Source organism: Amphibalanus amphitrite, unplaced genomic scaffold, assembly GCF_019059575.1.
Source record: "Amphibalanus amphitrite isolate SeventyFive unplaced genomic scaffold, NRLGWU_Aamphi_draft 000159F_arrow, whole genome shotgun sequence".
NCBI classification, from domain to species: Eukaryota; Metazoa; Arthropoda; class Thecostraca; order Balanomorpha; family Balanidae; genus Amphibalanus; species Amphibalanus amphitrite.
This window is the reverse complement of record NW_024881654.1, coordinates 342,753-365,004: the sequence shown is the minus strand read 5'-3', so window position 1 is coordinate 365,004 and position 22,252 is coordinate 342,753. Positions and strand designations below refer to the sequence as shown.

At 50.3% G+C, this 22,252-nt stretch overlaps 2 protein-coding genes across 13 annotated transcripts in view; both read right to left on the bottom strand.

Moving 5' to 3' along the window:
• Positions 1-1,113, bottom strand: part of LOC122383280 (protein timeless homolog) — a 34,733-nt gene extending 33,620 nt beyond the window's left edge. Inside the window, exon 1 of the mRNA XM_043369557.1 lies at positions 941-1,113. The gene's annotated coding sequence lies outside the window, so the exon portion shown is untranslated. The remainder of the gene's footprint in view (positions 1-940) is intronic.
• Positions 1,114-2,375: 1,262 nt separating this feature from the next.
• On the bottom strand, positions 2,376-20,521 carry LOC122383258 (protein-tyrosine sulfotransferase-like). 12 transcript variants are annotated; one of them, XM_043369507.1, is made up of 8 exons: positions 20,385-20,413; positions 19,947-20,119; positions 7,897-8,063; positions 7,283-7,507; positions 6,868-7,062; positions 5,145-5,398; positions 4,564-4,762; positions 2,376-3,101 (listed from the first exon to the last, which is right to left on the bottom strand). In XM_043369507.1, the coding sequence occupies exons 3-8, from the start codon at positions 8,038-8,040 to the stop codon at positions 3,093-3,095; spliced, it is 1,026 nt and encodes a 341-aa protein (XP_043225442.1). In that variant the 5' UTR covers positions 8,041-8,063; positions 19,947-20,119; positions 20,385-20,413; the 3' UTR covers positions 2,376-3,092. The 12 variants fall into 12 exon arrangements, with proteins under 12 accessions (XP_043225442.1, XP_043225443.1, XP_043225444.1 ...); XM_043369508.1 differs by having other exon boundaries at positions 19,947-20,028; positions 20,385-20,408; XM_043369509.1 differs by lacking the exons at positions 19,947-20,119; positions 20,385-20,413 and adding an exon at positions 20,428-20,521.
• Positions 20,522-22,252: the final 1,731 nt, after the last annotated feature.

The window sequence follows — 22,252 nt, the reverse complement described above, 5'->3', positions numbered from 1 at the left end:
GTATTACTCAAAGGGAATAGCTCACTTTCATGAAATTAGTCTTTTTAAATGGATTTATGATTTGTTATCTATGCTCAAAATGATCAGCAAAGAAAATAAAATAATTTTTTATAAAAAAAAATATTTTCTATATTTTAATATAGAAAGATAATTCTTTTAGAACTGAAGAGTTCGAACTCTTCAGTTCTAAAAGAGGGAAATGATCCCTGCAAGGCATATATTCCTCAGCAAGACACTTTTTTCTTTTTCGGGAAGAGAAATGGGATATATTTGCCTAGGGTGATCATTGGGCCATAAAAGCTCCTGATTTGTGCTTGTCTTAGCTCAGGCTACAAAACTGCTATTCCAGTTAGAACCCCATGTTAAAAGCGAACTATTTTCTTTAACGATGCTCGGCAATGTTCAACAAGGTTTTCCATACCTATCTCCATTCTCCACGCCAAGGATTGAGGCCTCACTTAGGCTGCCGCTCCTCTGTTGAGTTACTCAGGGCTGCTCACGCCTCACCAGTTCGAGCATGCGATGACCGGGACAGGGATATCTCATCCTGAAACCTCTCCAGAGCTGCCCACGGGAAGAATCTGCTGCTAGACTGACCAGCGTGCCGACTATTTATAGTGACAGTCTTTCGTCAAAGAATTATGCAGCCACCCAACACCAACAAATCAGCTGCCGCCATGCACTGAATTCGGCACATGTGAAGTTACGCTGGACATGCGTGGAAATTTCCAGCGCAATCCTGCCACTACATACGCCAGACATATTTGACATAATGTGTATTGTTTCCGGTCTGGACTGAGTGAGCTCATCAGTTCCCCGTCATACATTTGCGGAGTCAAACTCAGCGCAAATTTAAAATTTACAGTGTCAAGCTGCAAAACAAACCGCACCTACCTACCGACATATTATTTCAGCGCTTGAATTTGGACAGCCTACTCACCTTGCTTGAAGTGCTCCGACCGATAGATTAAAGGCTGATACAGCTTATTTTTGCTTGAATTCAGGGAGAAGAGGCCAGAGAAGACACAATTTCAATCGTGACACTCAGCGAAATCGTATCTTATTCTCACCCCGAATGAAAAACAAAACAGAAGATCCTCCTACCCTCATACAAATGCACCGATCTGCAAAACAAGCGCCAGTTCCCGCGAAAACTGCCCTAGGTGTTCACTATCAGTAAAACTACATTTGCTTGTTTCATGAGCAGTATTAAGACGAATCAACTTGTAGTTAATTTTCAATTAGCCAATCAAAATTCAGTATTTGCTAGCGCGAGCAGTGCTTGAACAAAATAGATTACTACCATATCTTCCCGCCATATCCCAGAGATCCCTTTACGCTGTACCTTCACTGAATGCTCATCAAAGGACAGCGGACATTTAATGATTTACGATACCTCATACCCCGTGCGCGCGGTCCAAGGCCCTATATACCGCGCGGTCCACCTCCCCCCGTCCACCCTAACCCCCTGTGCGCGCGCTAGCTGGCCCGTGCGGGAAGTTCTAGTGCACTGTGCGACCGCAGACGTAGAGTTTCACGAATTGGACACTTAGCCATGAACACTCGTTACCGGTCACAGTCGCCAGTTTTTTTTTCTCGTGCCATGTGGGACAAGTACAGAATTTTGGTGTTCGTTGAAGGCACATCTTGCTGTTGCGGGTTTTCTCATGAATAATGATCACGTGAGCCGCCCGTGGTCGACGGTCGCTAAGGGGCTGAGCCGGTACTCGCGGCGACTTGGCGAAGTCGCCAGCGTGACATTTGCGCTGCTAGTGACCGGCGCGAGACCATGGCACGGCGAATTTCTGTATCTGCTGCTAGCAGACAGACATTTGGCGAAGCCGCTGCCAGAGCAATGTCGGACTGCCAGCAGCAGATTCGCAAATATCAATGTTTCGCTACATTCAGCCACAGAGACATTCAGCCAGCTGCCCTAGTATCCATTTGGCCCCGGGTCGGGCCACGTCTGGTGACCCACCTGTGTCGACCTACGAAACCATCCACTACGAATGTAACCGTAAGCCAGTAGACGGAGTCCGACACTGTGTAATATCTGTCTGATTCATCCTGTTCTAACTACATCCCCACTCACAGACCGTGCCGTCCGCATAACTGCTTCCAAAAGAACCCCGAATAAAGCAATCGGGAACAGCATCGGTGGCCACATTGCGTGTAACAAGCACTCTGCCATTTGCTCTGTGAGTTAGTAGAGAAGTTTTCCGGGCGACATCGCTCTTGTCGCGTTGTTACCAAATACCAGCAGTCCACTGCACTATACGCAGAGGACGCCTCGTTCGCTAGCAGTCCGCCAGTATGGGCGCACAGTGTGTCGAAGCGCCCACTGCAGCTCCCCGCTCCGCGTCCATAGAACCGACTCGCGAGTAAAGTGCATTTGCTGACACCAAACCGTGTCCTGGCCAATGAAAATACATTCACGGGTTACGGTGAACAAATTGTGAGTATTTAAACGCAACCTGGACAGCTGCTGCCACAGTGGCAGAATCAGAAGGCGCAATCAGTCAACTATAACAAATAAATAAGCTCTAGTTCTAATACTTCAGGCAATAAAAGCGTAACAACCAAACATAGCACCAATAACGAAAACAAAGTGCAGCGTAGACTAGCCTGAGCAGGTTGGAGCGCCTCAGCTTGCATTCCGTCATGCTTTCAGCTGCAAAACACAGTCACGGTACTTGGCGAGAAGCTGGCATACCAGTTGTGCACAGCTCATCAATGGCTTATCTCGATCCCGGCCGCGGCGGCGTCACACATGCACCCCCCTTCCGCCCCCCTCCCCGGGGGTTGGCCACGGGACCCAACAATGCGTCCGTGCCGGCCATTCCGGATCAGGGACGGACATTTGGCCGTCGTCAGACGCACTCATGACGGGCAAACGAGTCAAACATGCACTAAAACAGACCACTCTTGGCTTGTCATTTAAATTAGAGGCGTGGTTTAAGCACTCAGACGCGGCAGGCCTCCCCTCAATTTGCAGGCAGGTACGTGCAAACGCGCGCTGGCAGGCAGGCGGGTGAGCAGGCGGGCTGCAGGCGGGAGGGGCCGCGGCGCCGGGCCGGCTGCGGGCCGTGCCGTCAGCTACTCTGTGAACGAACAGCGATCGGTCAGTGTCGGCGGACCCGCCCGTCCGAAGACAGAGCATGCGGGTGGCACGGAGCTACAGCGGGGCTGAACACACAAGCTGCCAATACGGCAGGCAGGGAGGCACCACGCAACAGGTGGTGGTAGTCATGGCAACGGTGAGTGGGCGGCAGCGAGCATACGGGTGCGAGCCACGAGCGACAGTTAACAGGCTGCACACGAAATAATGTCACACACGGGCACCACAGAGCAGGCACATGACGACATATTGTCCCACGCGAACATTACAGGGCAGGCATACGACTTGGGCAAGTCGGGAACCAAGAAACAGCAGACGAATGCGCAGCGCAGGCATGCTGCAGGCGAGCGAGGCGGCAGGTAAGGCTACAGCTTAGCTATCTTTCCACTATTTCCGATAAGAAAAGAAACCGTTCACTGATACCTGTCTGGGCGACAGAATAGGACAGAAAGAAAGGATACATATCACGGTTTATGTTGATAGATGTAGTGTGGACTATTAAAAAACAAACACCGGTGCCATGTTAGCAAACCACTAGCTGCTGGTAACGCGCGCTAAAACAACAAATACAGCGCATAGCATCGGCGCTTTATTCCATTCGGCACCGACTATGGAATACAGACGCGCTATAGCTCTCGATTCCGTACAACGGATGACTGTTGCTGACTATGCAAGATCGACTAGATGCTCAAAATGAACACGATTCCCGCCGACGGCTACGGGTGCCCCTGTAAAACCAAGAACAAACGCGCCCAGCCCCGGCCCTGCCAGCCCGCGGCGGCGGGATGAGCTCGGGACGGCGGGCCTGCGATATCACGTGAGCGACACTGGGGGACAGTAGCAGAACAATACCCGTGACCGGTGGTCGGATTGTGCACCGTGCTATGACCCGCACACGGCACGGTCAGCTGACATAAAATATGGCACCGGGGGATCAGCCAGCGAGACAATGCCATGATTCAACACATGTGAGCCCACTGCAACTGCCAACGTAACGACGAAAACGCGTTAAACGGCACCAATAGACCTCAGATCCTGGGATAGTACTGGCCATAACTTAGTGTACACGCAGAGACGCACACAGATACACACGCGGGCGGAGCAGAGAGGCGGACAGAGTGGGCCGACCCCAGTGAGGGCAGTGGGACCCCGCCCCAGATCCCGCTCCGCCCATCCTGAGGTCCCGGACCCTCGGGCGCGCCCTGAAAGCCCAGGTTCGCCACACGGACGCCACCCACACCCCGCCGCGCGGACAGCACCACGCAGCGATATTATTCCTCTGTTTACCGCCGCCTGAATGGTCACCAGCAGCCTGCGCCCGACAACAGGCATTCTGCGGCCGCCTATCCTACCACCCTCCCCCTCCCGTCCCGGCGCGCGGCGCGTCACTAGGCGCCGAGCAGCGTCTCGGCGCGGCGCTGCCAGTCGGCGCTGTCCCGGCGCACCTGTCGCGTGTTGCGGTCCACCTCCGGGTCGGGCTGGCCGTAGGCGGGCGGGTTGGCCTCCGGGTCGTAGCCCAGCACGCGCAGCATGGGCGCCAGCTCGGCCATGTCGCGCACCACGTCCGACGGGATCTGGCCGACCCACTTGGAGAGGGCGTCCAGGTTCACCGGCTTGATCACCTGGTCAGAGGAGCGCTCCGTTCTGGCCGCAGACGGGGGCGGGGGCGTCAGGGGCGGACCTACAGCAAGGAGGGTGGTGACACGACAAACGGACGCTTATGTATGGGGGAGTTTCCTGGACATTGGCGGTTATTGTGCTCTCCGAGTGAATGCTGTGCTAGTGAGGGTCGATAGACAGCGGACCGGGTTCGGACGATCAAACCAAACAACGGACGGGTCAATGAACAAACAAGAATTTAGTGCCAACTTCCAACAGAAAAGGATTCGATTAATTACTCTTCACAGCATATGCCGATGACAGGTCCAATGAGAGAAATACTAGCCGAGTGGGCGTTCCACTCCCACCATCTCCATCGTTACTCCCGGAGTCGTAACCCGGCCTGTCAGCGACTGAGGCGACTCACTTGGAGAGCGACACGCCGCCCGGTTTGTTGATGGCCTGCTCGTGGTGCAGCACCGTCTCGTTCCAGGGAATCTCCAGAAACTGGAGCATGCGCTGCATCCAGAGCCGCGGGTGCAGCACCAGCTGCTCGTAGGGCACGCGCAGACACCAGCGCGGCCCCAGCTCCAGGCACTGGCGGTTCATCGTCTCCATGGCCGCGTTCCAGCGCTGCATGCACTGCCGGTAGCTCTTCAGGTCGAACCCCGTGATGGTTACCTGGCGGAGACGAAAGGGACACCGTCACTTGTGAGACTGATGACAATGTACGGTGGTAACTTGTAAACATACACATTAGTGTGCCTTCAACATAATCACAGAGGAGACATGCAGTCAGGGATGCATGTAACATATCGGCTTCCTGCTGCTCGTTCTGTTATGACATTGTGGATGCCAGTGAGAGGTGGAGACTGGAGGTCCCACTGGCCGCAGTGGGTCCCAATGGCTGGTGCGGGCCAGTGGGATGTGGGCGCCACACTCGGGGAATGGGTCAATAACCAACGCCAAAACATGAACTTAATAAACGTCAGCGCCCGTCAGTGTGGGCTATTCTAGGCGATATAACCGACCTCGACAAGTTCACAGTTCACAACTCATTCAAGACGCTCCGCGACAAAATATCGTTAACTCTGACGAGGTGCCCTGACCTGACCAAAACACTAGAGCAAGTAAATCCTGGAAGTTGCGTACGATGAAAAAGTGCCGGGGAAGTTCTTCAATGCGACATTCACAAACACACCTTCGTCGCATTAGACTGACACCTATCAGAAATCATCATAATGGAATAAGTTCGCAGACTGAAGTGAGGATTGCCGAACTCTCCAGGGGACCTCACAAAAGAGATGAAGCTCTATATATTCGCGTTTTGGCACAGGTGGGCCGTAAGCACCGCAAGTCTGCACTGAATTCATTAGACCAATCCCATCACAACGTCTCTAGTATGTCGGGGGAGTTTATAAATTTTCAAGTAATAAGTTTTGCGGCCCTGGTGGCGCAGTCGGTTAAGGCGTCGACCCGCGGTGCGGGCGGTGCCGGGTTTCGGGTTCGATTCCCGGTTCCGCCCGTTCCGCGGGCGTCGTCCCCGGCTGCGTCACCAGGTGTGGGGTAGGCTCCCACTTCAGCCGTAGCCTGGAGGGTGGGGAATAGGACGGCGGGAGGAGCAGGTGCTCTCTCCTATAATTGGGACAAGAGCCCGTTGGAGAGAAGTCCGACTAAAAAAAAAAATAAAAAATAAAAAAAAGTAACACCGCAGTAGGGCTTGAAGCGACTCGTAGAAGTTTTGACGGAACAGCACCGCCGGCTGGGACTTATAATACATTAAAATTTCAGTCATGACTGGCAGCCTTGGCAGGTCACTGGCTCCCTGCCTGCCGCTGGCGCAAACAAGAGTTCACGACCACTTAGCGAAATAAATCACCCGGAGAAGACCCGTGCTGGGTATGGACTGGAAATAATAGAGATAGAGCAGGGTTGAGGGAATACATTTTTGATCTACCGCCCGAGTATCACGTAACGTATGGCACAGGCCCACCCGACACCGGTCCTAACACCCGTGCCCTTCCATCACGCCTCACCCAGACCTCTCAGTCCCATCCCGCACAAGGGGCGGGGGGGGGGGGAGTCCGTCCCGTCCAGTCCAGGGGGTGGGGGGGGGGGGGGGTCCGCTCCGACCAGTCCCGGTCACTCACGTGTCTCGATATGATGGAGTGCACCGTGGCCCGGCCGTCCCGCACCATGAACACAAACTTGGCTCGCGGGAACAGCCGGTGCAGGTAGGTGGCCGATTTGATGGTGAACGGGTCCTTGTTGCAGAGCCGCGGCGCCGGCTCCCCGTGCTTCACAATCACCTCCAGGATAAATGACGATATGGCGGAGTTCAGCACCTGCCCAGCAGTCGCAGCACTCAGTCACAGTGTGAGTCACATGGGCGAGCACAGAACGGAGGGGACGGCACAGCCCGCAGCCCACATAAATAATCGCCCGGGGTCGCAGATTACATGGTGATCTCACTCTGTGACCTCAGGCCTCTCAAATTACACGATCTTCAGACAGGTCACAGCCCGCCGCTGCCACCCCCGCCGCCAGAGCGTTCCTTCCGCTCACCTCGTCATTGAGGCCGGCCTCCTCGAGTCGCACACTCTCCTTGGCCGACTTTTTCCAGTGGGAGTACATGCTGAGTACACGCGGGATGACGCGCGTCTCCTCGCCGCAGCGCACCATCGGGTGGGCGTCGAGCATGGCGCGCGCCAGCGTGGTGCCCGAGCGCGGCATACCACCAATGAAGATCAGCGGCAGTGTGCGGTCCACCGGCGAGCCACCGAGCAGGATCTGCGCGCGCAGGGAGGCGCCGGAGGGTCAGCTGACAGGGCCGGCCGACCTGGGACGGGTCAGGGCAGGGCGGTGGCGCAGGACAGCCTTGCAGGCTACCGGGAGTTCAACTACGATTTGCCAGTGATGTAGGTAAGTAGCTGCTCGTTGTAAAATATGAAATAATAGTAAGCCACAGTCTAATGAAAATTACTTAAGAGCAAAAAATAAAATAATTATATGAACAAAACCACAATACTGCACGAAGTTCGGTTATATAGTAATTACACCAAAAGCACACAAGGTGTTCGTTAGTTTCACATAACCATTACCTATATTGATCCGCAGAAAAAGCATAAAATGGTGTTATAAGTGAGCGTATCTGCCCGCTTTCCCCTGCCGGTGCTCACCGGGTTGATTGGTGCCGACGGCAGGATCTGCACCACTCTGTCATCACTGGTGAGGCAGGGTGGCCCCAGCAGCTGATGCACCAGGAGCACCAGTGTCAGCAGGGCGCCGACGGCGGCCAGCCAGCGGCGCTGGGGACGCCACATGGTGCCCCCGGCCGGCCGATCACCTGGGAGAGGGGGCACACGGGGTCAGCAGGGGCAGCCAGCGGCGCTGGGGACGCCACATGGTGCCCCCGGCCGGCCGATCACCTGGGAGAGGGGGCACACGGGGTCAGCACGGGGCAGCCAGCGGCGCTGGGGACGCCACATGGTGCCCCCGGCCGGCCGATCACCTGACGAAGAGGCACACGGGGTCAGCACGGGGCGCAGGACCATCAGGGGCACAGGGTCAGCAGAGACACAGCGTCAGTTGGGGCAGGCCACCATCGCTGGCGTTTAACCCAAGCCGGGCGGTCACCTGGTAGATGCAAAAGAAAGCAAATAATTGCCTAGTCATCGCCGTTCACTCAACCCACACCGCCGCGGTACGGTTGGCGAGGTGTTCCGTAACTATCGGAGACCAGCCTACAGACTGTTGTGTTTATTCTGTCCATCGTGATAGCGATACGCGTCAAAGTTCGTTTCGCGAAGTTCAAACCAGTCAGTGAAGACGCTAGCACTGGCTCCGTTTACGGATCGCCTATTGATAAAAGCTGCAGCCTGTACCGTCGACCCCGTGTTGAAGGAGACTGTGGCCGCGGTATGGAGCCACAGGCTCAGGCCCATGACAGTTTAGGGCCGCGATCACAGCCGAGTCCGATGGCGGCAGCAATGACTACCATTTTTATTTGTAGGTATAGCCGGTGCCGATCGCGGATCACGGGACTCCCATAAGGATGATTGGAGCTTTTATATGCGGATATCGACTGCCGCACATGTAAACCGGGCTGATTGCCTCGAAAAGGTCTCAGAAAGGACAGCGCCGAGCAATAACAATTACTCTGGCGTACGTGACGCACGTCGGCGGCTCTCCGAGCGGCTTGTGGGCGCTACCAACATATGAGAGCAAATACGACTGGCTTTTATAACATTGTTTGATACAACAATGCATTGCGTTTACAAAGAGCTGCACAAAATGTTATGGATTCGTTTCGTGGAGATACACCTGGCCAAGGCAAATGGACATTAGCATAATGGGTCTCGCTCAGTATGCAATTTATGGTGGGTTAAATGGCAGCGAGTATTGCAAATTAGTTCAGCTAAACGATGGCTTAACATTTAGCAACGTTAGTACCTACCCGGTAAAATTACAGTAACGCACGACATTTTATCAGGATTGCTGCCGATTATTACCAGTCAACGGAAACGCTTCAGACAGAATTGGGAAACAGACAGACAGAAATTGGGAATTGAAAAGGGAAACAAGTGCAGTAATAAATGCAGCATTTGGTGAATGCAGTGCAGCATTTAGCTGTCACTTTTCTCTTCTATAAGTGTTTGAAGAGTTATAACAAAACAGGAATATCCCTAACGTTCGCCAAACTGAAAGTAATGACAGCATCTCAGCTAGCAGTTAGCACTAGCAGTTAGCACATTTACCTTTCACTGCAGCATGCCCGCCACATCGATCCGAGCTACAAAGTGCACCGCTGGGACGGTCCATAGTGCACCTTCTTTAAACGGCCAGTACACACAGTGACACTCATCGACCCGCCGCCAGAAGCAGTCGTCAATGTTCAGCAGTGACAACTCTGAAAGCCAGCGGTGGCGGCTTCCCGGCGCGTAGTAAACGACTGTTTACAACAGCCTCATTGTCGCTGGCAATCAATACCTACATTGTGAAGAAGAAATGTTAATTATCAAGAATAAGCAATTTACGAGTGTGATGATAATATGGTAGTGAAAAATGAAACATAAGGCCCTGAATTAAACGACTTGTTGAAATGGTTGGACTTTATACAGAGAAGGTGCACCGGTAAGCTGGGTAGGTAAGCAATAACTCCATGGCCCTTGCTTTGGACCATCAACTGATTTATGTTTTAGGGCCTTGAACTGATTCAATGGAAGGAAGACAACTTTTTTTGGAGAGCACGTTCCGTGTGACACTTACTGAGCACTTGCGCCTAGCTCGTCTGTGTCTAATTACCTGTTAAGCCGTGCATTTTCAGGACATTACAGCAAGCTTCTCGGTTGGTGCATCCAAAATTACAATTACTTAACGTTACGGTGCATCGACCATATGGGTCTTACAACTGTAATTCCTAGTTCCTAATATTAACATACCTGCGAACAAATTCAGCCATTACTTCACCCCACCGCGGGGATTAAATGGTAGCAAACGAGAAAAAAAAAATGCTTTTACGAGAGCAAACCGTGCATAAGCAAAAGGGTCCCGACTCCCGAGTTTCCTATCACACAGCCAAGTACAAACACATTTTCTCTCAACGTGGGCCGTGCGATTTTCAGACCCATGGTTTTCATATTTCAATGAAATGCTGCAAAGTATAAGAGCTCACAGACGAATTAGCTGACACTTCGCGAGCGTTTCAATTATCGTGACCTGTGAACCGACTCTGTGCTGACTACTAAATGTATTGCGGTGCAGTCCACCTTCCGGCGTACACTTCTAGAGCCATCTAGTGGCAATAACACACAACACAAAGCTGCTTTCGCATACGAGAGCCAGGAGGAAGGTAGGTATTTGTTGAGTGTTTTTATAACGTTTATGCTTCGTCAAAACATAAACAAACCAAGAAATGTCGCATGCCAATAAGGAACTAATCAAAATCACGGAATCACGAGAAATGGCTGTTTACATAATACGTTCCAATCTAATCTACTCCAAAGCCTGAGGGAGTAACCGACATGGAAATATATTGCTGTGTGTGGAAACAAGCCTCTCTCAGATTTGAATCAACAGCGTTGGTACCTTTATCATTATTGTTGGTTTTGAACCTGAGCCCGATAGGAAGTTAATGAACTATTTCGACTCGGGGTTCATCATCAGCCCAACCTGTCGCGGCGCAGATCGGTGCGGTTTCCGTCTAAATACGGGTATGTGTGCGTGTTACCGGGTGAATACGGAGTCGACCGAACGCAGCTCTGACCGTGACGCCAATCAGTCAGCTATTTCTGAACGCTGCCCATTAACCTTCGCCCCAGTGGGGGGGGGGGGGCATATGTTACCACCCTGTCGCGTTTTTTGCGTGTGAATAAAAAACCGCGGCGCGTAGCGCCGCGCCGCTTGGGGTAGCTTTTGGTACATCAATTTTGGACAATGTGTGAAATTCTTGACCCCAGGTCATGTCAGGTCAGGTCACCAGGTCAAGTTAACTGACCAAGCCTAAAAAAAAGTTTGCAATCATGTCCAGCCTGCAGTGTTTGTCAGAAACGTTTCAAACTTGGTGGGTTGCATGCTGTTATGGGCGCCTACAATTTGTATATCTCGGATTTTTTATATCCGTGACCTAAGGTCAGGTCAGTGGCGAAACCTTTCCATTACAAGTCAATGGAGAAAAATGAAAATGCCTCTAGATCCGTGTGTACGCATCGGAACAGTCCAAATATTTCAGAATCACAATCATTTAGTCCACTCGTGATGACCAAGGTGTCATTTTTGCTGATAGCCTCTAGACAGGTCATCCGAGGTCACTTGAGGCTACAAACAGTTTTTTGCCAATAACTCGCGATTGGAAAGAGATAGAACGCTGGGGATGGTCTCATTGTGTTTTCCTTGTTGAGACGCATCGACTGGTATGCAACATGACCTTTTCCGGTAAGGTCATGACCGTGACCTGAGGTCAAATTTTCAACTTGACCTTTCAAGGTCAAATTATAGTTCATTCGACGCGTCTCGGCGAGAGGAACACGATTCTGGCAATAAAATGTCGTGGCTTTTTGTAGTCGAAAGTTATTGTCGAAAAACACTTTTCGTAAAAACAGCTATTTTTGGACTTTTTGCCTTCTGGAGGCCAAACCGTTGACCTGAGGTCAATATTGATAATGACCTTTTCAAAAGAAGAGTTCAAAAGCTATCGATTGCTCTTCCCTGCGTTATTTTAGCTACCATAGTTCCTGAGATAGCGGCATGTTTTCTGAAAAATATAATGACAATTGGCAAATTTTGACCTTTGATGACCTCTGGTGACCCCAATATTGCTCTAAGGTGAAAAATGACTGAAATACTTTCAAACGTACGCATTGAGAGCTATCGACTGCTTTTTACCGCGTCTTTCTAGCCCTCTTAGTTTTTGAGTTAGAGGTGGGTGGTAACATATGCCCCCCTCACTAGGGCGAAGTTGGCTGAGACCGCCACTGGGGCGCGGGTTAAAATACGGCGTCGTGTTTCAGCAGCGGCATCTCTGCCGGCTAAGTTTCACTGCAATCACCGGAACATGTGACTAATGATTCGGCGAGCCAGGCCCAGCGCAAAAAACAAGCATCCACAAATTGAAATAGGTACTGAGGCAAACTTAGAAATTTATTTTGCGCCAATTTCAAACTACGCGTTCCCGAATTCACATACTAATTTGCAGCCTGTTTCACGCACGACAAACCAGAAGCGTTTCGAGAACTCAACGCCTGGGCGGTGTTTCACGGGCTGCTGCTACCACGCTGCTATCAAATTGCGCGAGCTGACGTCACACTTGTGGTAGTGTTGGAGCAATGGGCCTGTTGATGTCTCCATGGAAACCCAATTTGACAAGTCGTAAAATCGGCGTGCTGCTATCACCGGTGAAACAGGGCCCAGATATTTAGATGACTCATTGATATTACGTTAAGCAAGCAGTTGATTTTCTCTTATGAGGCAAATGCAAGCCACCAAAGGTAGTGACAATTATGGGAAATACTCGGGGTTCTTCTGAAGCATGCATCATGACAAACTTTCAAAGAACAAAGTTACTCGAATAAGAGACACAATGCTTGTTTTTCGAGGCTCCTTTATGCTGATGGGATTTCCCCGTTGACAATTTGATTAAAAAGTATTTGCCAGGCCCGCGCCAGAGATACTCACAGATAAACTGGATTGACGACACGTCCCTCCTGCCTGGCTGCCAGTCTGTGCACTACTAGGGATTTCGCACACCGCGACTCCAGCGAAAGTGTCCGACCGCGGGCCGGGTGACCGTAGCGGCGCAGGAACTTCCCGGATCGTGCCGTCACCGCGGCAGGACAGCCGACCGATCGTGACGGACAGCGTCACGTCACACGACTCCGAGTAACGTCACCGTCATACGTAACGTCACGACACGTTGGCAACACGCGCACCGGTCCGCCACGGCCCGCTAAAGAGCTCGCGTCTCACAGGTGGTCGCGCGGCAGCTCTCCGACCGGCTCCTCCGCCCGGTCTCCGTCAGCAGCTGCGACCACACCGGCGCTACTGAGCCGTGCCCGTCCCTCACGGTCCGTGCCGAGCCGTGCCCGTCCCTCACGGTCCGTGCTGAGCGCGGAGCGAGCCGGCGCTCCTCGGTCGGCCGGCGGCCGGGTCAGAGTGCGGTCAGCAGGTGGGAGCCGCCGGCTGCGCGCACCGGATCGATGACGCCGCCGCCAGCGTTGCCACAACAGCGTCCGGTCGGTCACGCCGGCCGCGACGGACGCTCAGACGCCGCCGACCCGACGGACGGACGAGCCGTGTCGGCGGCCACTGCCACTCGGCGGAGCGGCCCGGGCAGCGCGGTGACAAGTGGTGCTGCACTGGCCGCGGATAATTTTAGACGGCCCACCGACCGCCCCGATCAGCTGGCGCCAGGCCCGCCCGGCCGGCCGCCGCGCGGAGTACTGCAGCCGACGGCAGCTGCCCAGCAGACGCCACGGAGCTCGGTCGAAACATGACCAAATTGGCCATCGAGATCAGTTAAATTGGGAATACGAGTCCCCAAGAGCCATGGTCTGGCGGTAGCTGTCGCTGTCTGAAGTTCTCATAAAAGTCCCTGTTCAAAGTTTAAAGATAAACAATGGAAAAATACAGGCATATCGTCGAAACATATCAGAACTGGGTCCATGTCTCGTCACCAAACAGCAGAACGTCGTCCAGACGGCCTGCGCGCGAGCCTCCGGCGCACCTGAAGTCTGTCCGTGTCAGCGCCGGGGCGCGGCCGGTCCGCTCGTCACGCCGGACAGAGTGGGTCACTGTCCAAGTGCCGGCGACACGGCACTGTCGCCGTCCATCACACGGCGTAACGAGTCCGACCGTGAGCCGGTGGCTCAGCAGCCCTGCCGGGGACGGTCATCCAACCGAGCCAGTCCAGACATTTGAACAAAAACAAACGGGCGACTCACTCAGCCGCCAACGCAGAGCTGAACACGACTGCCGAAGATCAGACGTTTAATGTCTCAAGCATATTACGCCCAGAACACATAAACAAGGGGTTATGTTGGTGGTTAGCTAGGTCTCCCAGCTTTGTCATATGGTTTTCTGTGTGCGCCCACAGCGGCGGCAGTCGGACCCAGTTTCCGTTCTGGAGTTCAGTAGCGCCGACCGATGGGACGGGCCCTCTCAGACGGACGGCCGAGCGAGCCTGACCCTGCCTCCAGACCTCACGGCTCGGTGGTCTGTCGCGGGGAGAGGGAGGGGCAGCGGACACGTTACAGACCTCGCACGCACCGCCAGCCGCCGACACAGCGCGGCCGCGCCGAGCCAGGACGGCCGGACGTGACTGATAGCCCGGCCACCAGACCGCCGCGACGCAACGGCGCAACGTCCGCCGGAACGACGCAGACCGACGGGCGTGCAAGAAAGCCACCACGTGTCAGCGCTGAGGCTTAGTTATGAAAAACTGTGATTGAACATGTAGTTCCTGATGCAAAATAGGTACCCAGTACCCACAAAACATTTTTTTGTAAAGCATGTAACTGAAATGGTAATATGACAACACGAATTTTAAGCTAAATGTTATTGTAGGATTTTAAAACGTAGAAAACATGCCGATCCGTCTCTCAAAGAACTTTAAAGAACTCAAAGAACTCAAAGCCCCAAATATACTGTTACTGTTATCAATCTCTAAAAGTTTCAAATTGATCGTTCAGTCGATGTAGCTACAGCGACCATTGCAACTTTTTCCGAGATAAGGTCACTTGACATGACCCGGTGACCTGACCTTGAACGACCCAGGTCTGATATTATGACAATGTGTATGAAAAAGATCATGACCAGGTGTGCCACGTTTAGATATTTGCGAAAACCTGAAGGGAGGGTGTGAAAATGCCCCTCCCCCCCCCTCCCAGCTGCATGGTGCACGCTAATAAGCCCTGGTACACTGTACAGCCCAACTCTAAAGTAATGTGCGGTTTTACCAATCTCAACGGATGGCTTTGACTGGCGATTTTTTAATGGGGAGTGATCGAAAAGAAGACGTCAATAGATAAAGTTGCAGCTGCAACGGTGACGATACATGCAAGCTAGTAGCTACATTCAAAGCTTCATTGTAGTCTGGCTAATCGTTCCTAAGCTTCAGAAGCAGAACATACCCATGACTGAAACCGCACATCACTTCTGCTGTGGACTGTACCTACCTGTGGCATAATTCAAACATGTTCTGTGACTGTGATATTCATCATCCTTTAACCCTCGCCCGTAAACGGTGTTTTGCCACCTTCGCCCATGCAGGGGGGGGGGGGGGTTGGTGCGACCCCCTGCATTTGAAAACGGAGCGTCGTAGAGCTTAGCGGAAAAAACCAACGGATTGCTCTCAACGAGATCTCGCGATTGGTGGTATATTTTTTTGGTCCTAGGTCAACATTTTGACCTACTTATGACCGGTCAAAGGTCATATTTTCGGAAAAATCTAACTTTTTCAGATTTCCGCGCCGATTGCGGCAATACGGTAAGATATATCGACTTGAAACCTTCGCTATCGTGATCCTTGATCAATTCTCTATCGTTCGGTGTATATTTCGATGTCATAACTTTAAAAATGATGCGTTGGGAGCATCGGAAGTCTGCAAGGTCATTTGTGCTGTGGGTCACATCAGGCGTGTGACGTCACTGACCTGACCCTGACCCAAAATGAACTACAAGAAGTCCCCGACGATGCCTGAAATGGATAGCAGATTCAAATTCAGGGCATCAAAATACCCCGAAAAGGCATACAAGTGCAAGAAGTCATTACAGGTCAACCGAGGTCACTGACCTTACCTTGACCTTTAGTAACCTTCAAAATGTCAACGGACATTGTGCCAATGTAAAATCAGCCAGTTGTGATTCTAAAACAATCCATCAGTGTGTCAGGTCAGTCGGCATTTATAACAATGTGAAGCAATCTCCAATTTAGCGTAAATCTGGCCGGAGGTTGTTCCCTTTATGACGTCATAACTCCGTGACCTGACATGACCTTGACAAAAAAATTACCAAAAGTTGCGCAAAGGACGCCCCAAAAAGTACTGAAAATTTGAGCAGGCTATCTGAAACGGTTCGGCGTGTAGCTAAGAAAAACCTCAGGGGGGGGGGGGGTTTCACCATGGATTAGAGATTTCCTGGATTGGCAACTCTCCGTCGGCGCCTTTGATGTAAGCGACCACGGCTGGCCACCTAGCGGCGGAGTGGTGAAGCTTCGTGAGATAGGACGGCGGAGGGTGGGACGCCAAACCCTATGGTAAACTGCGGGCCAGGATCGATCGAATTTAGGGATTGAACGGCTGGGTGCGGTGTGTTAAAACGAGCTTATGGTATCGGGAACGTCCAATAAGTCCATATTTGTCCTTAACGAAGTAATCGGGGCATCAAAGTAGGACATTTGGCCTCGGGTAGAGGACATGCGCGCGCAGTCGCCAAGCTCTTATGCCGGAGTAAAATGCACGCATGGACATCTCTTGAAAACACACCGTTCCATCTTTTCCATCGTAAGAATAGTCAACTCATTTTCCTCCACGCCTCAACCCCCTGATTCAGGCTGGACGGGCAAGTTTATCCCATGCGGGCAGGCGGCAGCTCCATCGGAGCACACCCGTAGCCGGGTGCAATGAGTGTTTGGGGGGCTGGGCAGGCTGTCCAATTGGATGGACTCAGCACTAACGGGCTCTTCTTGCTTAGGCACGTCGAATGCTATATTCTTTGCTTTGGTAAGGTCAACGATCGGGTGTTGACCTCAGGTGAGGGTAAAGCCACTTGGGTCACGAAGTTGATCGAAGGAGGTTGTATTGTATACCTATTATTCGATTCGATAGGTATTAATCTGAGTCCATTGATGGCTTTCGCGACTCGCTAACTCGATTTGATAGGGACTAACTGACGAAGAGCTTATTTGCCTTCCTGACGTCACGCAAGGTTAAATAAATAATGCAAATGTTAAGCATCGTACCTTGCACGGACCGTACCTATAGTCAAGATTTCATGCGATTCGCATGCGAGATTCCTAGTCTTAGATCTTTTTCGGCGCCAAAATAACAGTTTCCATAGTTCCCCGCATTGACTTACCTAGATACTTATAATGGTGAGGTCATGTTAGCGACCTGACCTCAGGTGCCCTTTAAGAAAAATCCGATATATACAAGTGAAGAGGTTTTGGGACTGGGAACAGGGCTGCGGAGTCGAAGTCGGAGTCGACAGTTCTGACCGGAGCCGGAGTCGGAGTCGGAGTCGATTTTGCCAACAGGAGCCTAGTCGCCGAAAATCCATCGACTCCGCAGACTGCATGGACGGAGTTCTATAGCCTTGGTATGGACCTGGAAAGGCTGCACAGAGTCGGCGTCGAAGTTAAAGTCGGTCGGAGTCGACAGATCTGCCCGGAGTGGGAGTCGAAGTCGGAGTCGGAGTCATTGAAAACCAATGGACTCTGCACTCTGCAGCCCTGCTAAGTTTCATCTTTCTGTGAAAATGATCTGGCACTGAGGGCGTTGCGAAGTTGCGGCATTGAACTACAATTTCAGGACCGTGCAGAATTGCAGAGGTTTACGTATGACGTTATAGGTCAGTGACCTGACCTGAAAATGTGGTTGGTTTCACAATTTGAATCAAAGGCCTGGTGTGGGGTTCCAAGTTTCAGCTATTTATCCCCAGCGCGATCCGATCACTCGCGAAAAACCGTCAGGGTTGGGCGACCCTTGAGTGACCCGCCCCCTCCCCGTCGGCCGGCGAGGGTTAAGATGTTCAAGTTAAATCTTTCTCAGCTCATAAAGATCATGGAAAACAGTGCTGTTATCCTCTATCAGTTGAACTTCGAAGGTAAACTGCTCAAAAACCACCCAACCACCCCGTCCCATCATTGGAACGCATAGCTGCCAAACACCGGCGTCCTATCTGGAGTTGGCGCATGCGCACTGCGATATTTGGTCGCAAATCGGGGGAGAGTTGCCAATCCAGTAAATACCTCATCCATGGTTTCACCAACCCCCCCCCCCCCTCCCCTACATGGGCGAGGGTTTAATATGTGTGTCAAGGTAAAACACCCACCAGCTGCTTTTTCATTATCACTTTGACAATCAGACCCTTTGTTATATTGCTATATGTTATATTTGTTGTTATATTGTTATGTTGTTATATATTATAGTAAAGAAATCTTGATATATAACATCTCGTTTTGTGTAGGTACAGCCCCCAGGCCAGCACGCTGCACGGTACTGGTAGGTCAATTCTTTTTTCGACAAACTAATAACTCAAAGGCTATCAGTTGGTCAGAAATCATTGCACATAAATGCACCATAGTCCATACTGATCCTTCGATTGGGTCTATCACTACGAAATATATGCCTAGTGTGATAACAAAAATAAAAGTTTGTTTTGGGGGCAAATATAAACTTTTGTGTGTTGTTCTCAAGCTGGATGGAAAATATATACCGTGACAAGTCAAATCTAAGGTGTGGAGCCTCGTGCATCTTGCTATTACAATTTCAGAATAACCGATAGCATAGTATTCAATTTATTCTCAGTTTTGTCGAAAAAAAAAAACTTTTTACCACGCAGGGTGCAGAGGGCTGTATGCGCAACTGCTAGGTATAATAGGAGATTCTTAACAAGTGTAAGAATTGCCTGAAGCAAACATTTGAAAAGTTTAAACTTGATGCCAAAACCTGCTATCTCAAGTACCTATCAAAATTTGCTTTTTAGCAGCAGCATATCCCCAATTGGGCAGTGGATGCTGAAAACAGGGCACCTGGGGTGATTTGATCAAGGCTCATGAAATTCACTTGCACACAGCACATGACAATTGGCCTGTGGAACTTGGAAGGCAATGGGAGGGCGAGAACTTTTTAGTGGCCATGTGACTGGATATGCCCTGTTTTCACTTTTCAGAATCCACCAATTCGGGCTCAGCTAACTTTGAAGTTGGACAGTCAAACACAAGTCCTCAATCTAGGGCCTGTTCCAGTGCCTCCAGAAACCTCCAGAAACCTGTAAAATACTCCAGTCAGCATTGAAAGCTTTTACCAAAGCCGCTTTTACCAAAGCCACAGAAACATCCAGTAGCCTCCAGTCAGTTGCAAGATCCTCATTTCACTGGAAGTTCACTGGAGGCTCTGGTCTACAGTCATGGCGCACATGTGAATTTACGAATGTTAACAAGGGAATTGGGACGTCAATTTTACAAGTTGATGTAAAGAAAATTATATTTCTATGATTTTTTAAAACTTGAATAAACTACACAAATGTTACTTTTCAACAGTGAGTTATCAATTATCATCATTCCTTTGGTATCCTTGGCACCAATCTCCAGAAGTCTCCAGGTTGCATTCCTGTGACTCCATTAAAACTTCTAGGTAGTATAGCCTCAAGTCAAGAATTTCTACTGGAGGTGCTGGAACAGGGCCTTACTTACTTATAACTGGATAAAATCAGCTGGCGACATAGGGTAGCTATGCTGTCTATTTATATAAACACGGTAGTAAATGGAAAGGACCATGTAAAATGGCACCCATATCAAAATTAATAAATAGATACTTATTCATTTATATCTAGCATTGAAATACAACAAGCTCTGCTAGCACCACCATATGATATGGCGCCAGCTTCCAAATAATCCAGTTAATAGTACGACCCCTGGACGAGGCCCTAGATTCTACTAGTCAATCACATTCATGACCAATTTTCTTTTGTCATAATCATCACAACATTCAAATCATGAAAAATTTTCACTCACCTGTGTGAATCGAAATTGGTCAAAACCATCGAAGCAGATAAAAAAGCAGATATGAAATCAGAAATGATGCCTTTTCTTCCGTCTTATGGAAAAAGTATGTCAAAGTTAAAGTATCAGGGAACTTGAGCCCCAAGGCACTCAATCTCCAGAAGCGGCACCTTGGAGCGGCACCGCTGCTCCCGAGGGAGCGCGCGCACCCCGTAGCCGGGTACAGTGAGTGCCTTGGGGCTGAGTGGCCTGTCCTCTGGACGGGCTCAGCCCCGGCGACTCACTAGGATGCCTGCCCAGACCAATGTCTCCCCCTATATGTCTCCCCCTATATCCTATCATCCTCCCAATCTCCACTATTCAGCTCTTTCACAATTTCCTAACGACCACCCCCTCCTCGCTCGAATGCCCCGGTCGTTCCTGATTTTATCAAATATTAATTCTTAGAACCCTGTAAAAACAAATAAATACATATCTCCAATCAAGGCCCTACCATTATTTTTTTAATATTGCTTCGTTATAGATGTGTTCATATTTCAGCTGACAGCTCTAGATGAGCGGCTCGTGAAAATATCTCTTTGTTTATTGGGCATATTTTGCAAATGCTGTTCAAGCATCATGAATTGAACATAGTAAACCTAGCTTGAAAACTGGTAACAAACGAGTAAAATTGCGTCATAAGAATAATCATGTAATCTGGTGTTACGATGAATATTCCAGGCAACTTATGTCTAAGAGCATAAAAACACATATTCTCTCTGAATTTATTCATATGTAACATGTAGATAAGAGAAAAACTAACAAATAATTCATTAAAAAGGTAAATATTTCCAAATTATAATGTAATGACGACATAAACACTAGACCTGGAGTCTCTAACTTAGCAAACCTAGCTCATATAAAAGAGGACAGATCTGACGCTATGCTGGGCATTTAAAGTTAGTGGCCACTAAATTTTGTTGTTTGCTGCTTTGAGGTTGCATTGCAAGATAATATTTTTCGTACGATCAGGAAAGTTTCAATGACAACGAAAATTTATAGCTTAGATCATGGCAGTTTCTCAGCTGTAAGGTACAAAACATAACAAAATTTATGCGAGACTCCATTATTCATTGGCACTGTTATAGTGAATATAGAGGATGTGCACTTGCAGCACAGTATGCTAGGTGTCGCCCCACAACGGCTTATAGATGACGCGGTCGGGCTCGGCCTGGCAGTAAGTGGGTAACCGGACAAAAGATCGTAAAGCATAAGATCGTATGGCAGAAGATCGTAGGAAGTTGATCATCACCGTTCCGTGCTTCTATCCTCAGGATACTGAAATCCTTCTGCTCCACGCCGCAACCTCCCTCCGGGCTGGACAGGCAACTTTATCTCATGCGGGCTGCTCCCTTGGAGCGGCACCGCTGCTCCCGAGGGAGCGCGCGCACCCCGTAGCCGGGTACAGTGAGTGCCTTGGGGCTGAGTGGCCTGTCCTCTGGACGGGCTCAGCCCCGGCGACTCACTAGGATGCCTGCCCAGACCAATGTCTCCCCCTATATCCTATCATCCTCCCGGCTCTGAAATGGTCTCATTGGACCGAAAGGGCCTAACCCAACAAAACAAAACAAAGAAGTTGATCGTATGCAAAAGATCGTAATGGATAAACATAATGATCGTATGGACAAAAGATCGTATTTGCTAAAGATCGTCAAGGAAAATAATCGTATGCCAAAAAGTCGTAATGGATAAAGATCGTACGACATAATGCTCGTATGGACAAAAGATCGTATTCGCAAAAGATCATCAAGGAAAATGATCGTATGCCAAAAGATCATACGGGATAAAGATCGTACAGTATAATGTTCGTAAGGACGGAATATCTTATTCGCAAAAGATCGTTGAGGTAAATGATCGTACGCCGAATGATCGTATGATATAAAGATCGTACAGTCAAAATATGGTATTCACATGGTGCAGCCCAACTCCAGCGCATACAAAGCTTATCAATTTTTGTGTTCGCGACTCGCGTAAGTGGCCGTCGTAAACTCGACCATACGTTAACCCGCGAGTTGCTGGGGGGGGGCGTTAAACGCCCCCACTTTTTTCGCCGGGCCATAGGATAAAAACGGCGCGCCGCAGGCGCGCCAAATTTTGGGTACCTGTAGGAAATTGATTGAAGTTTATTGTGACAAAGTTTCAAAAAAATCGGTCCGAAAAATTTTGAGATATCGAGGTTTTAGTGACGTCATGATTTCTGAGTTTTCGACCAAAAACGGCATATGTTCAAAAAATCATATAAAATCACAGAACAGACATACAGACATGCAGTAAACGCC